We start from the raw sequence: 15,612 nt of genomic DNA, 5'->3' as shown, positions 1-15,612 counted from the left end.
AAAAAGATACAAATCAATACAATTATAAATCATGGTCTGTTTGATCTTTATTAATCTACTTAAAATGTATACTCTATATACCAATGGTATTAACCCTGGGTGGGTTGAACTGGTTTCCTCAAAAGGAGAAAGTATCAAGAGAATATTAAATTCACAAGCAGTCCCCAGTTGTATGTATGTTCCAATCAGAATAGATGATGACGTTAGGTTTTTGTACGTTTTGCAGGAAGGTGTTGACATCCTCCTATATAAAGCATCTTGTATTTCCAAATGGTCACTCATCTGGTACTGACTAGGGTGAATGTTGCTTAACTTCAGTGATCTAACGAGAACTGGTGTGTAAACGTGATTATGCCATGCAAAAGTTTTTGTTTTGTTTATCGCACTTAGATTACTATCAAAAGGGTTCACTCTTATAACAGTCTTTTGAAATATATAATAAAGTGCACAACCCAAACACAGCTATTTGTATAACTATTTTTTTAAAAAGTGTATAATAAATTAATGTTTAATGTTATTCATTTGTTATTTCATAGTCTTATACACACACACACACACACACACACACACACACACACACACACACACACACACACACACACAATAGTTTTGTTAATATTAACAGTAATTAAATAAACTAATTTTTAAAAAAAATTGATAAATTACCAAAACCGTTCTTGAAAATACTAATTTTCAAAGGAGGTAATTTAAATGAAAACTTTGTTTTTAAAATTACAATAGATTTATAGTAAAGACAAGCGGGGAGAGGGATTTGCCAGTTGTAAAATACACTTTATATATTTTAATTCATGCAGATTTTGTATCTATTATTGCAGAACCAATTCTCTATTAAATATTGTACTTAATATATAGGATTGATTTTAAAGGAAAAAAATAAAAATAATAATAATTTGAGTACCATCAGCTAAGATTGAAGCTAAAACATTGTGTTCCCTCTGCCTTCCCTCATTTTGCACTGCAGCTGCATTCATACTGTTTGAGTTAACTCGACAGAAAGATAAGTTATAAAATTAAACCACTTTTAGCTATGATTGGTTTACACATGCACAAACTAATAGAAATGTCAGCGAGTTAAAATGAACGTTTTGCATTTCAATTTCTCTACGTCTTACTCATTATAAATCATCCTTGGTGTATGATTACTATTTTCTGTTACTTTCAGTGTTATGTGACCAGTAGTTTAGTTTATTGGTTAAATATTTACACATGCACACATATCTACTGTTTTATTTATATTAAAGATATTTCCCCGATTTTGATAACAATAAAAATATGGGAGTGTGAAACATTTGATCATCAATCTCAAGAAATGTCGGGTCTGTGTAATGCAAGTTATGCATTGAAAAAATACTTCAAAGTGAGATTAATAGCTGTCGGATGGTGAGCAGGCTTTTTAAAAAAAAAAAAAAATTTTTTTTTTAATTTGCTTGTTTGATAAAAATTAAAATGAAATAAAGTTTATCTTCACTTTTACTGTCTGTAACATTCAAAACTTGCCAGCTTTTAAAAAATTTTTGGTGACTGGCTTTCTGGAATTTCCTGATTTCTAAAACCTGAGTAATCAGTTCATTGCTTGTATGTAAAAAGAAAAAAAAATGTTAATTCTAAAGTTAATTAATCTTTTAATTACTTTGTTGTGACTGCGTTTTGTAGGAAATTCTTTGACTTATATTTAATTGTTGCTCTCGGTTCTTAGAAACCTTGCATGTTCTTGATATACTATGAAGTACCCATTTCATTAAAATCAGCAGTGCTGAATTGGAAGGTTCCAAAATATCTGACTCCAACTTCTTATTTTAAAGTCTTTCAATGTTCAGACTCTGCTGATTCTTGGAAATTAAAAAATCTGACTTTGCAACTCAAATCCAAATTCTGGTGCTACAAGATCAAGCCAGTTTTGTTTACTGGCTTCCAGACTAAGAAATGCACCAAAAATGTTATTGTCTTTACAAAACTCAATCATATTCTGAAAAATCAAAAACAATTTTCCTTTCCAAAACACCTGAATCAGACACTAAACAAATATTTGACGATATAAAGAACTTGAATTATAACATCTTTTCCCAAATTTACTGGATTCAACATTAATTCAAAAATAGTTGATATGCTGAAAAATAACCAATACCATTTTTGGTCCTCCCACAATTTCTCATTCCATTTGATTTCATTGGCACATGTTACATCATGTTCAGTAATGATTGAGCAAATGGAAAGATGTATAAACATGCATATCCTAATAAAAATTAAGATTGATTTAAAAGGTTGTATTAATGGCCAAGAATGTTATATTTATGATATGGACAAATGTTATTTATCACCCATAATTTTGTCCAATTCATTCATCGTTATATAAACTAGAGTAGTTCCATAGGTAAAGCTTCCTTTTATTTATTTAAAAAAAAAAAAAATTTTTTTTTATACTCAAAGTTGAAGAGCTACAAAGATGTGAGTGGTACCATTAAAATGAACAACCTTTTTATGTTCTAGAATTTATTTTTGTACATGGTTACCATCATTCTCGATTCACTTTGGCCAGGAATTTAATAACGCCTGTTTTTTGAAGCACATCCGTAACGGGGGTTGCATTCTTAGTTTCACACCGTGAATATCTGTAACAGAGAGAGGAAACTTTCAGATCATGAATAAAATGTACAGATCATAAATAAAATGCAATTTGCAATCCCCTCTGATCCATTCAGGTGGAAAAAAAATATAGCAAGTGTTACTTTTGGAACACTCCGTGTGTGTGTGTGTGTGTGTGTGTGTGTGTGTGTGTAGTTTTTATTTTTCTTCCAAATATTTTAAGAGAAAACGGCTAAATCTATGATTAAACAAACAAAAACTTTCATCATATGTATTTGCAATAAAAAACAGAAGAAAATTATTTATGCAGAATAAGTACCATGCTATCGTCAGAATTTTCCAGACAGTTTATGTAAAATGCCGAAAAATGTTAAAATGCTGAGCCAATGTAATTGCAGCAGGAAACTTTAATATCTAAGAAAATATTAATTTGCTATCATTGGTTTATTAAAATAAAGGTAAATATTTATTTTGATTCATGCTATTAGTGGTTTCAAAAATAAATATTCATGAAACTATGTATTTTTTTTTCTTTATTTGGATTTTAATTTTCTTTGATTCATTAAAATAATCCAGTTATTGTTGTATTTTCTTTGTAACAAAAAGGATATTGTTTTCATTTTTCAATTAATTTTTCACTGAATTGTGTTTATAATAACAGAAATATTTTTCCTATCAAAAATTGACCAGCAATTATGCCAAAAAATCACAACTTTCATTTGACACCTTCCGGCATTTTACGCAAATGGTTTGGAAAATTTCAGCAATAAAACCGTTCTTATTCTGCATAAATACCAAAATGTATCAATTTTTTTTTTAGATTTCCATTTAATAAGTTTATTCAATTGCTTTCTATGTTTATAATATTGTGCATTTAATTTATATAATTTTTGTATTTATTTAAACCGTTTGGTACCATTATGTTGCACTAAGTGCATTTATATTTCTGATAAAATCTGCCCCATCTCCTTCGAAATGAACTCCCATAACATGCAAAGTTTTTTTGTTTTTTTTTTAAACTCAGCATGCTTTCAGTCACCTATAACTTTGTCTGGTTTCGATGGGAGATCACAATAGGCATAAAAGTCTGCAGTTAGACACTTGTTCAGACAATCCTTTTCTACATCTGACATTTCACCAATGAGAGCTGCAGATCATAAAAGGCTGGTAATGTTTGACCTTTACTTTCTCTGCCAAATTCTGCAGGTCTGCTGGCACTGTTTCGTCTCCAATACCCGAATTGGGACACTATGCAGGATTATCCCTCTCAGTCTCTTAAAAAGATAACCCAGGAGAATTCATCCACAAAGCTCCAGAACTACTTTAAAGTTGACAAATGTGCCTGGGAAGCCAGCTGAAGCAGATGTAGAACTTTCCTCCAGTACATAGGTCTACAGCGTTTGCAGCTAGTCCCAAAACTAATTGTCCATTACTATCTAAGCTGCTATATCGTGAATCGTCTGCATTCATTCGGGATGTGTTCTATGGAAGGAGCCAGATCAACTAATCCTAGGTGAAAGTCGGTGCAAGTCAAAATTAATTTGCTAGAAAACAACCTTAGGGCAAAATTGTGACTTGCGAGTAAACACAAAGAAAATATTTTCATAACTTTTTACTCGTATATAGACTGAAACAACTTTGAGTTAGTGACACTTTTTTTCAAGTTAGACATTTTATTTTTCTCATAAGTACAATGTAAAAGAACAAGGATTAAATAAAATTTTAAATATTTATTGAATGAGAGATAAACCATAAACATAAAAAGAATAACACAACTATACTATATTCTTCAATGTTTTATTTTTTACAGGTTGCCATCAAAATCATTGATAAAACCCAGATAAACCCTTCCAGTTTGCAAAAGGTAAGATTTAAAGATTTTATTTTAAGCAAAAAAAAAAAAAGTTAAAGAATTTTATAAAATGCAAATATTGATTTTTATTTTTTTTATATTCTAGTTATTATTCTATCATTATTTTTATTTTTCTTATTTCAATAGATATAGTAATAAAAAAACTGAGCTAATATATCTTGAGTAAAAGATATACAATTTCATGCAAGATTTTCCACTTTTTTTTTTATCTTCAATTTTATTTTCTTCTAGCTGGTAATGGGGCATATTACAGGATATCAGACACTTTCATACATTCCAACCTAGAGATCATTTTAAGATTTGAACCGTCCCTTTAAGTGTAATTGTTTGTATCTTGTGGACTTGGTTCATTGGGTATATTTGCCAGGTAGTTTTGAAATTGTTTTTCATGAGTTCGGTTGCCCTAATAATTACTAGAATGATGTAAGATTCCAGTTTCTTTTATATTGTACGTAAGACCTTGTATTTCATAAATTTTCTTTAACTATCCTTTTTCCTCTTGAATGTGTTAAATTTATAAAATCAAATTATCATTTCTAACATCTTACCGTTAAGATTTCTTAATATACTAGCCATTTTTATGTCTTATATTTATTTGTTGTGACATGGCTTGAGACGTGACTATGGTTCATATATATTTAAGGAGAATGAAACTGGTTGGAGTCAGTTGGAATGCAAACACTTAGCAGTTTATTTTTATATAACTCATCAACTGTTGCTACCTGTGAATGTCACATTCTATAATATTATCTGGCAAAAAAGGTGTTTGTTTAGAATAATAGTTTTTTTACATGTAAGGTAAAAGCGCTATGTACTTAAGTGGCATGTCAAAATTAATAAGAATGTCAAAAATTATGAAAAATGATTGAGTAAAAAAATAATTACAAGTAAAAATAATATTTATTGAATTAGAGATTTATTGTATTTGTTACCGTTGCGGAGTTCTTAAACCCCAAACTGACTTATCTTTCTTGCTTTCAAGTAAACGCTGCCATTTTAAAATAAATAATGGCAGACTGCTAACATCTTTTTTGTAAAAAAAAAAAAAAAAAAAAAAAAAAATTCTAGCAGATATTCTACTCCATCGTTTTTTGCAATTTTTACTAATTTTGGCAAGACCCGTAAGTATGTAATATTTTTACCTAAAATAGATTTGAAATCCCATTTTTCACAAGCACCAAAAAAATAAAATACTTTTCCTTTTAGTTATATTGTTTTAACTAAAAAAAATGCTGAAAATGTTTTTCAAATAAATCGACAGCATTGAATGTAAACATATCAAAATAGCATTTACATTCAAGCAATGAGCTACATATTTTTTTATAGAAAAATTTGGCTTTTTTTTTTTTTTCCTTCAATGCTTGATTTGTTTTAAAAATGTAACTTTTATAGAAAAGGTTCTCTATATAACAATTGCCATAGTGAAAACACATATCCAAAATAACGCTTTTAACAGTCATTTATACACAAAGCAAAAAAAAATAAAGCTATATTTAATATTACTTATCTCAAAAAATCAGATTTATATATTCCATCTATAAGAAACATCTACAGAATGACACTACTGCTAACAATACTGACGCAATTACTCTTCCATATTCCTAATGACTGTAGTACCATCCTGACACTAATATTTTTTTAATTCAATTTTCACTCCAAACAAGGCAGTTGCAGGCATATTATGAAGGGAGATTAGTAGCAAGATGTCTGTTCACATTACACTTGAACTTCTGCATGTCAGTACAGTTGAGAAAACAGAATCCCGGAAGGGAGTTCCAAAGTCTAGTAGTTCAGGGGAAGAAACTATTGGAGTAAAAGGCTTTCTTACATTTAGGGATCTCTACTGTGTAGGGATGGAATTTAGCTTCTTGTTGGGTTTGTCGGGGGTATTTACGTCCGGGGGGGGGGGTACAAGTGTTTGTCAGAGCATTCACCATTAAAATACTTGTAGAACAGGCAGAGGGATGCAACATTTTGTCAATCGGACAGAGGCTGAAGCCTAGATGACAGTTCAGGACCTATCAGGTTGGCGTCTCTCTTTTGAACCCTGTCCAAGTAGCAGATGCACCAGCCCAAATGTGACAGCAGTACTCATACAAGAGCAAATTGTGGCTTTATAGAGGTACAGAATACTTTCAAGCATAAGTAGTTTTCTAGCACGGTAGAGAGCCCATTTTCGCAGCAGCCTTGGCAATGCTCTCCGTGTATCTATTCTAGTTCATGTTCCCGAGGAGTTTAAAGGAAGTTCTTTCAGGTAATGTTTTTGGCCATTGCTATTGGTGGTAGAGGTTTCTTGTAGTTATTGAAGGAAACAAACTTAGTCTTGGCAGCATTGAATGTGACCATCCATTTTTGTCCCCATTCCACTACAGATTGGAGGTCTTCTGCCATTTCCTTAGATACGTGTTCATTTTTCATCAGCAAATATACCCATCTCAGAAACAATTTTATCAGGGAGGTCATTTATGAATATCAAGAAGAATAAAGGCTCCAGGATAGACTCCTGATGAACTCTCGCATTTATATCATTGTTTAGATGTATGACCGTCGAGGACAACCTGGATTTTTCTCTTAAGAAGGATTTAATTACATTGTGTTCTTCCAGTGATACCAAATGATCTGATTTTTCTTAGACCATCATGCCATATCCTGTCAAAAGCCTGATATATCGAGGGCTACCGCTCTACTCTCCTCTGCTTTGTCCAGTGAATAGTATATACGTTCAGAGATTGAACCTGCAAGAGGTTTCAATTTAATTCTAAGGATACTAACTCTGAATTTTACAGACTTATAACTCGTGTAACTCTTATCTTCATTACTGACTGACTTTTTAGGTGATTATCTAACGTTTTGTATTGGCAGTTGTCTAGTCCCAAAAAATTATAGCTAAGTATGTTATATTATCAACTAGCCTGGGTGCCCAGCATTGCCCGGGTGTTTGGAAGTGTGTGTTCAGCAAAAAAAAAAAAACAAAGTGGCAGGCAGGCTCAAACCCTTACCACAAAGGAGGAAAAGAATGTGAAAAAAAAAAAAAAAAAGTGACTTCTTTGCCGCTGTCCATCGCTAAACTAGAAGTGGTGAAGGTTTAAATTAATCGAAAAGAGGGGATGACTTTTTAAAATAAAAAATCAGCGAAAATATTTAAATTTGAAAATCTAACAAGATGATTTTATGTGTGATTATTATATATAGGTTTACTAAAGCTATATAAGAAATGTAATTTTTAAAATTACTTACATCCCACCCCCTCTTGTGTAGACTAGTACTTAAGCTCATTTTTTATTGCTCTGCAAATATTCAACACAGTATCTACAGAGAGAGAGAGTTACTTGAGTTATTTGTCTGCAGCACAACAAAAAGTTTCAGATTGGTGGATGTTCTTATTTTTTATAGGTATAATGCTTGTGTAGTTATTGAGGGTCTTAATAGCACATCAACAACTTATGCAATAGTCAAGTAATGCTGAGAGAGCAGCTCCTCCAATGTTTGCTTTGCATGCCAGAAATAGCTGACAAATCATGTAATTTAGCCAAGAGTCAGCTCCATGAAGTATACATTACTTATACCCGTCATACCCCTAAGGATATTTATATTGGGCTTGAATAGTAACTTGAAATGCTTTTTCTTAATCTGTTAGTTTAGTTGATAGTATAAAAATAAAACAAGAAAAGCTGTATGGGGTTCAAGCTTAATATGAAATCCTCTCTTTTATATATATATATATTTAGTAGAACCCGGGATACGGCATTAAAAATTAGTAACAAAATATAGTACAGTATATAATACACATGCATATAATAAATTAAGAAGATAAAGCATAAAATTATATAGGAACTTTATTAAATTATCAAGCCAATAAGAAAGAATATGGGAGAAATCTTTAGGCCATGGCATTTCGAAGCTAAATGCTTCTCATCAGAAGATAAAGTCAGCATTATACAAAAGTAAAGGTAAAAAGACAACACCGACTTTAAAAACATTCAGATTAGAAATAGGAAAAATTATTTGATAGGGGACAGTATGATGAGGGTAAAAGAGAGAAGACAAAAGAACAATAAATGCTAAGAGAATATACAAAATAATATATAAGAAAATCGAATACTTAGAAAAATTTTTTGTTTCAATTTATAAAAAAAACTTATTTTAAGAACTTCAAAAACAAACTTAATAAAGTTCTGATAAAATATTTAAAAAATTAAATACGAAGAAGAGAAGAGTAACAAAGGGAAAAAGAAAAATAAGTTAAAAAGCAAATCAACTCAAGTTTTTGGAGTAGTCCATTGGTAATTAGGTGTACTCTCGGATAAAACAAGATGGAAGTTAATATCCAGTGTATTATATATATATAAATAAAAGGTAGTCACCACTTATGAAGGTCTGAAGACTACACACGGATAAGGGTTAATGAATGTAAGGTGGTAGTTTAGTAATCGTTAATGGTGTAGATTGGATAGAATTTGGATTATTTAAGAGGATGGCTCAACAAGAACTTGTTTACATTGTACTTAAAGGCTACCATATTGTAATGGGTGGGAAGCAGGCTAATGGAACAGTTCCACATGTGGACAGTTCTAGGAAAGAAGCTTGGTTCATGAAATCTGCGTTTAGAATTAGGCACATATATTTCTGTCTATTAGTTCCACTTTTTCTCAAAAACTTAGTTACTTTAACAAGTATTTTAACAAGTAAAAATACTTGTTAAATTATTTTCAAAAGAAAGAACAAAATAATTTAACAAGTATTTAACTTTTCAATTTTTTTTATTTAAAATGGAAAAACTTAAATGCCAATTGCACTTGCCATTATTTATACTCCTATAATTTTTTTTGTATATTGATAATCATATACCCCCCTCCCCTTTTTAAAATTTTTTAAAAAGAAAATACAACTTTGTTATATATGGGTCGTGGAATTGCATTCATCTGCAAAAGAACTAGCTAATTTGCATATTCTTTTAATCATTCATTTTAATTAATTCCCTATTAGTTTTTTTTTTGTTTCCTTATGGAATGATCATCTTTAGTTAACTATTATGTGTGATTATATTCATGCAGATATTCTACATGATTTATACTTCTGTAATATTTGCATAAAAAGGTTATAGTAAACACAAACCTCTCTCTCTCTCTCTCTCTCTCTCTATATATATATATATATATATATATATATATATATATATATATATATATATTTGTTAAAAAATTTTGATAGGTATGGGCAAAAATGAACGAATAAAGATAGGGGGACCTAGTTTTGAAAGACGATTTGTCATAATTCTTTTTAGATTTCTGACTGTTTTTTCACTGCATTTGAAAGATTAAGGACTAAACTTAATTTCCAAAAGGGGAAAAAAAATATTTGTACACATGAAAAAAAAAAAAAAAATGAAAAATGTTTTCACAAAAACCAAATCAGCTAAATTTTGAAGTTAAATAAATTCATTGTAAAAATCCTTTAAAAGATAAATATTAGTTTTTTGGGTCTATTTCAAAGATGAAGTCCTAAGATATTGAATTAAATTAAAAAAAAACCTTGTTTGTACAAAAAATAGCTTAATTAACCCCAAAACAACCCCTAAAGCTCAACAAATGATAGTTTTGTAAACATGGATTATATGGAAACCTAAAATCTGAAACAGTCAAAAAATTGTCTGAGAATGATGTCATGTAATTAAAGGGGAGGGGGGGGTACTGGGTTTCTTTTTTTCCTCCAGATATCCGTACATTTCTATCCTCGACGTTTGTATCATTTTTACCATTTTTTAAATTTAATTATTTTTCTATGTTCTTGTTTTTAAATAAAAAAAAATTTTTTTAATTATTGGCCAATATTATATAAAACTTACGTTATGCCGAAAGTTTCACATTCATTCAAGGAAAATATTAAAATCTTACATATAAAAATTATGTGAAACCTGTAATTAAAAAAAAAAAAAAAAAAAAAATAGAAATATTTTATGCTATTATAATCTTTTGTGTGAAAATATTAAATAAACAATGCTTAATTCAATGATAATATCGGTAGTTCAGGAAATTAGTTTTTCTTTGAGTTATATCGAATTCATTAATACAGACTTTAGGGGCTTTTATCATAATGTTCCTGTAAAAATTAAATAATTTTTTTTTAATTGTTAAATTTTATGATACTTTATTTTCATGAAAAAAGCAAAAATAAATCCATTCACTTTTTTTTTTTTTACTACAGAAAATCATAACTTTAAAGGTATTTTTTGTTTAAACAAAATAATACATTTCCACTAAGATTTAAATAAAAATAATGGGTTCAATATATTCCGTGATCATTATTTTGATAAATACTGAAAATTTCATTAAAATTAGTTAATTTCCTAATTTTTTGTGAATTTTTAAGTAAAGGGACAGGTCTAAATGTTCATTCATTTTGAGCATCAGCATTCATTTTGTACGTACCTAGTTTTTGGTCTAGACATTATATGGTATTTGAACCCATGTGAAACTTTATATTTGTCTTTTAGCAGGAGAAAATTGGTGCAAAAGTGAAAAGAAAATGGAATTTGCTAGATGAAGGTCAAACAGCATTACGAATATGCATGCGTAATGTAATAGCTATTGGTTCATGTTTTAATTTTTAGCCTTGCAGCAAACCTATCGTCATAGCTCAGGCATTAACGTCAAAGGAAAAAGTAAATCATAAGCTAAACATTTTGGTTTTGATTCTCGGTGGTGGCGCACAAGTCATTTTTTTTTTTTAAACTTTTTAAATCATTACTATATATTGGGCATAATATAATAAATACAAAATCTGTATTAATCAAAGTATCCTATTTAAGTGTATTTTACGACTGGGAAAATCAGTCTTTGCGCGTGTCTGATAGAATTTTTTTTTTTTTTTTTTTTTTTTTTTTTGTAAAATTATTTTTCCTAATAAAAAAATTTGACTTATTCTCCGATTTTCAAAGATGGTTGTTTAATTATTTAAAAAATTCAATGACTAGACAGTTTTAAATTTTTGTTTTTTGTATATAACCACCAAACTATTTTATTTCTTTAAAATTTTATTTTTACAAAATCAAATGTCTACTTGGCACAATTTATAGTTTTATTTATTTTTTTTTTTATTATTAATTTGACTAATGTTTTTCATCTCATCGATGACATGTTTTTTACTTTAATTTTTTCTAAGTGAAGTGAAAATAGTCAGTTTAAAATAACACTAAAAAGAAAACTGAAAATAATTTTTATTTCTTGGTGTCAAAAATGCTCTTTTTTAAAGAATACACTATATTTTAAACTGCAAAATTGTGAGAAAAAGAAATGTGCAAACTTGCAGAATTTACTTTTATTGTGATTATTCGGACGACTTAAGTGTTATTTTAAATTGTTTGGGTCAATGTAATCTCCAACCTTCAGGTGTATCTTGCTGAACTCATGGAATTTTTTTGTCAAATTCTGGAATCTGCACTCAAAATACAATTGCAAATTACTTAGGATTTCTACCCATTCATGACTAACTCAACGAGAGCATGCTACCACTATTGATTAAAATAAAAATTTCTATTTGGGAAAATGAGTTTGACAAGATACACCTGAAGAAGCTCGGAGGTTATATCAACCAAAACATTGTGAAAATAACTCAAGATGAGAACAATAGTTGAAAAAATCCAAATATGAATTATCAATCCTCATCTAAAAAATTCAGAAACATAATTTCAGAATTTGGTTTAAATGTGTGAATTTATTTTTTCCTTGGGATGATAGGCAAATAAGTATGGATGAGGTTGAAAATGCGGACATCTTTTTCTTGTGATTTAAATTTACAATCTTTCAGGTTTTACACGCATTTGAACAAAGTTGCATATCATCTATAATCGAACATTAGATTCCATATTTAGTCGCGATTTGATTTTTCTATCGAAAATTTTCTTGCCAGTTTCTCTATCAGTGCCTATCAGTTCAACCAAGTTCTTGATTCTTACCCACTTTTTCTGATACTTTTGTGCTAAAAAAGTAGATTAATTCTGCTTTTAGATAAGCTACATGCTTTAAACATCGGTGGGAAACAATAGCCAAGGTGCGGTCAACCTGACTATGATACAGAATTTGGTGGAGGCAGTCATTGTCGAAGACATCCAGCTTCTGCAAATTTATCAACAGAAAGAGGATAATAGATTGATAGACATGTCACTCGATTGATATCAAAATATACACATAAAATATACCCCAATATTACGACACAAATCAAATTCTATTAAATATTTCAATCTATAATTCCCCCCAAAATGTCCTTTAAATTATTAATCTGATCTTCAAAAATATATTAGTTTATTAGCAAAAATACTAATTGCTTAAATAGATTTAGTTGTTGAAATTTGCCATGAAAGTATATTTCCAGATTGAGGAGAAACAATGATTTGAAATTGATTTTGTGTTTTTGGTCATACACAAAGCAGATTTAAAAATAGCATAAGAAATAAAAATAAATGCAGAATAAAATATAACATTATCACAATGATAGGTCAAAAATTAAGGAGACTAGCATTAAAATGAAACTCTTTTAGTGAAACTGGCAAGAAAATTTTCAATAGAAAAATCAAATCGTGAAACATAATACCATAGGGCTTCTTTTCAAATCTAATATAAGTTCTTGTTGAGCCAGCCTCTTAAATAATCAAACTCTACCCAGGTTCTACCACTACTGATCATCACTATGTTGTCTCACTGTCTACTCGACACTCGTTAACACTTATCCTTGGGTGATCCTTGGGCTGTAAGCGGTGATCCCCTAGTAAAAAAAAAATGTAATCAAACTTTTTGAAATAGGATTTTTAAACAATTCATTTTAGTACTTTATGCTACTGAATTTTGAGTTTCAATAAATATTTGATCAGTAGACAATAAAAAAATGTTTAAGTCACATACAGGTAATAAAATACACATGCACACCTGAGAAGTGATCACACAATTTTATTTATCGAAACACTTGAACTTTAACCTACTGTAGATAATTTCCTACAGTAATATTTTAGAAGATCCTTCTCTATGGTTGTGAAACAATGAAAGCTGCGGATCTCAAAAGGCTAAAAGTGTTTGACCTGCCTCTAATAAATTCTGCTGGTTTGCTGACATAATTTTTTCTTTATTAGTCAAATCTGGATGTGGTGCAGGATCATCCCCTTCGACCAATCTCTTTTAAAGAGAAAACTTGTTGGTTAGGAGTTCATCCACAAAGCTCCAGAACCTCTCCAAGATTGACAAAGATGCCTGGGAGGCCAGCTAAAGACATAGTTATACGCTATTAAAGCTGATGTTGAATCTGTCTCTGGTCTATGGGTTTACAGTATTTGCCACTGACCCTAAAACGAGCTACATACCAGTATCTTAATCGCTGCAGACCATTGTGTGTGGTCAACATTCATCCTGGATGCTGTGTATTCTATGAGAGGAGCCAATTCAACCTGTCCTAGGTGAATGTTCAGTCAATATCTAGTGCATTTTGGAATATTCTGTAACTGTTGGCATACTATTAAACTTCTCACTAAATCTGCTGAAAATTACCATTCATGTAATGTTTTAGTTTGTTGTCAGCATATCCAATAAACATTATTCCAAACTATGAGGTCTGCTTTTAAAGAAATAATCTTTTTATGATAGGAAATAGAGAAAAGAATAATAAAGCTCATTAACTATTTGATAATTGCATCATTAGATATGTTGACAAACTATACCAACATGTGGAGAATGTAGAAAAAATATTGTTTTGTTCAAATTGGATATTTTGTTTACCTCTATTTCTAGGAGGTTACACACAAAATCAAGTGTGGATTTGATGGATGAACTGAATTTGAATCTGGCATACTCTGATATTCAGCTTGTATCATTAACCACTTAGCCACCATCAAATTGGATATATACATACAGAAAGCGTTTCTCCCAAATTGTTGTAATTAAGTAATGTAAACTTTTGTAATTTTAAATTATTTTTTTTTAACACTCAAACTTCTGGAGATTGATCTAAGTGGTCCGATCGCAATAGGTATTAATTTTGTAGTCTTTTTCCAGAGTCAGGTTAATTCTACTCAAAGTTAGAGTAGTTATCCATTTTTTTTTTTTTTTTTTTTTTTTTTACTTACCACTCCTACCCAAATTTGATTACCAAGACCCGCTACATCAATTTGTGTAGTGCCAGTCACATGAAGTATTTTGAGAATTTGAGGAAGTCTTTTCAGGTCTACCTTATTGTAATAGTCTTGTATGCCCCAAATCATCTAATAGGGATGGATGGACCAAAAATAGCCACATGTTCTGATTTTGACATGTCTTGGAATTTTCACCAAAAGCCTTTTATAGCCATCTTGTGATTCTAATACCACTGCATATTAGGATTGCCTGCCTTGAATGGCCTTACTAGGAACTTGAGTTCCTAATGGTAAAACTTTGACACTGCCATGTTTTCACCATCCTCAAGGACGAGTTGGGCTTCAAGTTCTTTGCTAACTCGAGCCAAGCATTTTCTGGTTGCCATGCAAGATGACTTTGCCTCATGATGCCAGGTTTTCTCTATTGAAGAATCCATTTGTTGATGATACTCAGAAACTATAACTGTCCATAAAAGATAGAGAAATTTTCTTATTGTGGTTTAATTTTTAGTTCCATCATATATGGGCTTCCATAGCAGGCCAGAGACGGAGCTAGCTAAACCTGATTGGGATGAACTTCATTGCAGCAACAATACTTTGTTATAGCTTGTTTTTTTAATTCTATCTTTCCCTATTTACTTCATTCCCTATGAGGACAGTGTTAGACAAAAAGTCTATTTTTAATGGATATGTTATGGTTATATGGATAGATTCTGAGCCAGAAAAGAGCAATTCTCCTCTCTTTGTCAGAAACTTCATATTCATATGAGAAGACGTAAGGAAAGCAAAAATTACGAAGCTGCTGAAAAAGTAAATCCAAGGTCCACTTTACTACTCTCCAATTCTTTCAAGATTACTTTTCTCCCATGATAAAGAAAATATTTTATTTTTAAGCTCTGATATATTTAGATCTAGACACGAACTTCTGTTAAACATTAAACATTTTTTATTCTACAACCTATAAATTGATTGTATTGTTAACGATGCTAGTAGCATTAGCACTACTATCACTGTTATTACT

General features: G+C 30.3%; 1 protein-coding gene across 45 annotated transcripts in view; it reads left to right on the top strand.

Moving 5' to 3' along the window:
* The window catches only part of LOC145260523 (MAP/microtubule affinity-regulating kinase 3-like), a 416,290-nt gene that overhangs the window by 182,903 nt on the left and 217,775 nt on the right, over nucleotides 1–15,612 (top strand). For all 45 annotated transcript variants that reach the window (XR_013864311.1, XR_013864310.1, XM_080118715.1 and 42 more), the window contains exon 3: nucleotides 4,415–4,468. Coding sequence is in view for 43 of the 45 variants with exons in the window: in XM_080118715.1 (XP_079974841.1) it covers nucleotides 4,415–4,468 (54 nt within the window). In the remaining 2 variants the exon portion in view is untranslated. The remainder of the gene's footprint in view (nucleotides 1–4,414; nucleotides 4,469–15,612) is intronic.

The sequence above is a fragment of the Euprymna scolopes genome, chromosome 36, assembly GCF_053919585.1.
Source record: "Euprymna scolopes isolate OS-2025 chromosome 36, ASM5391958v1, whole genome shotgun sequence".
Classification (NCBI taxonomy): domain Eukaryota; kingdom Metazoa; phylum Mollusca; class Cephalopoda; order Sepiida; family Sepiolidae; genus Euprymna; species Euprymna scolopes.
This window is presented reverse-complemented; position numbering and strand designations above follow the sequence as displayed.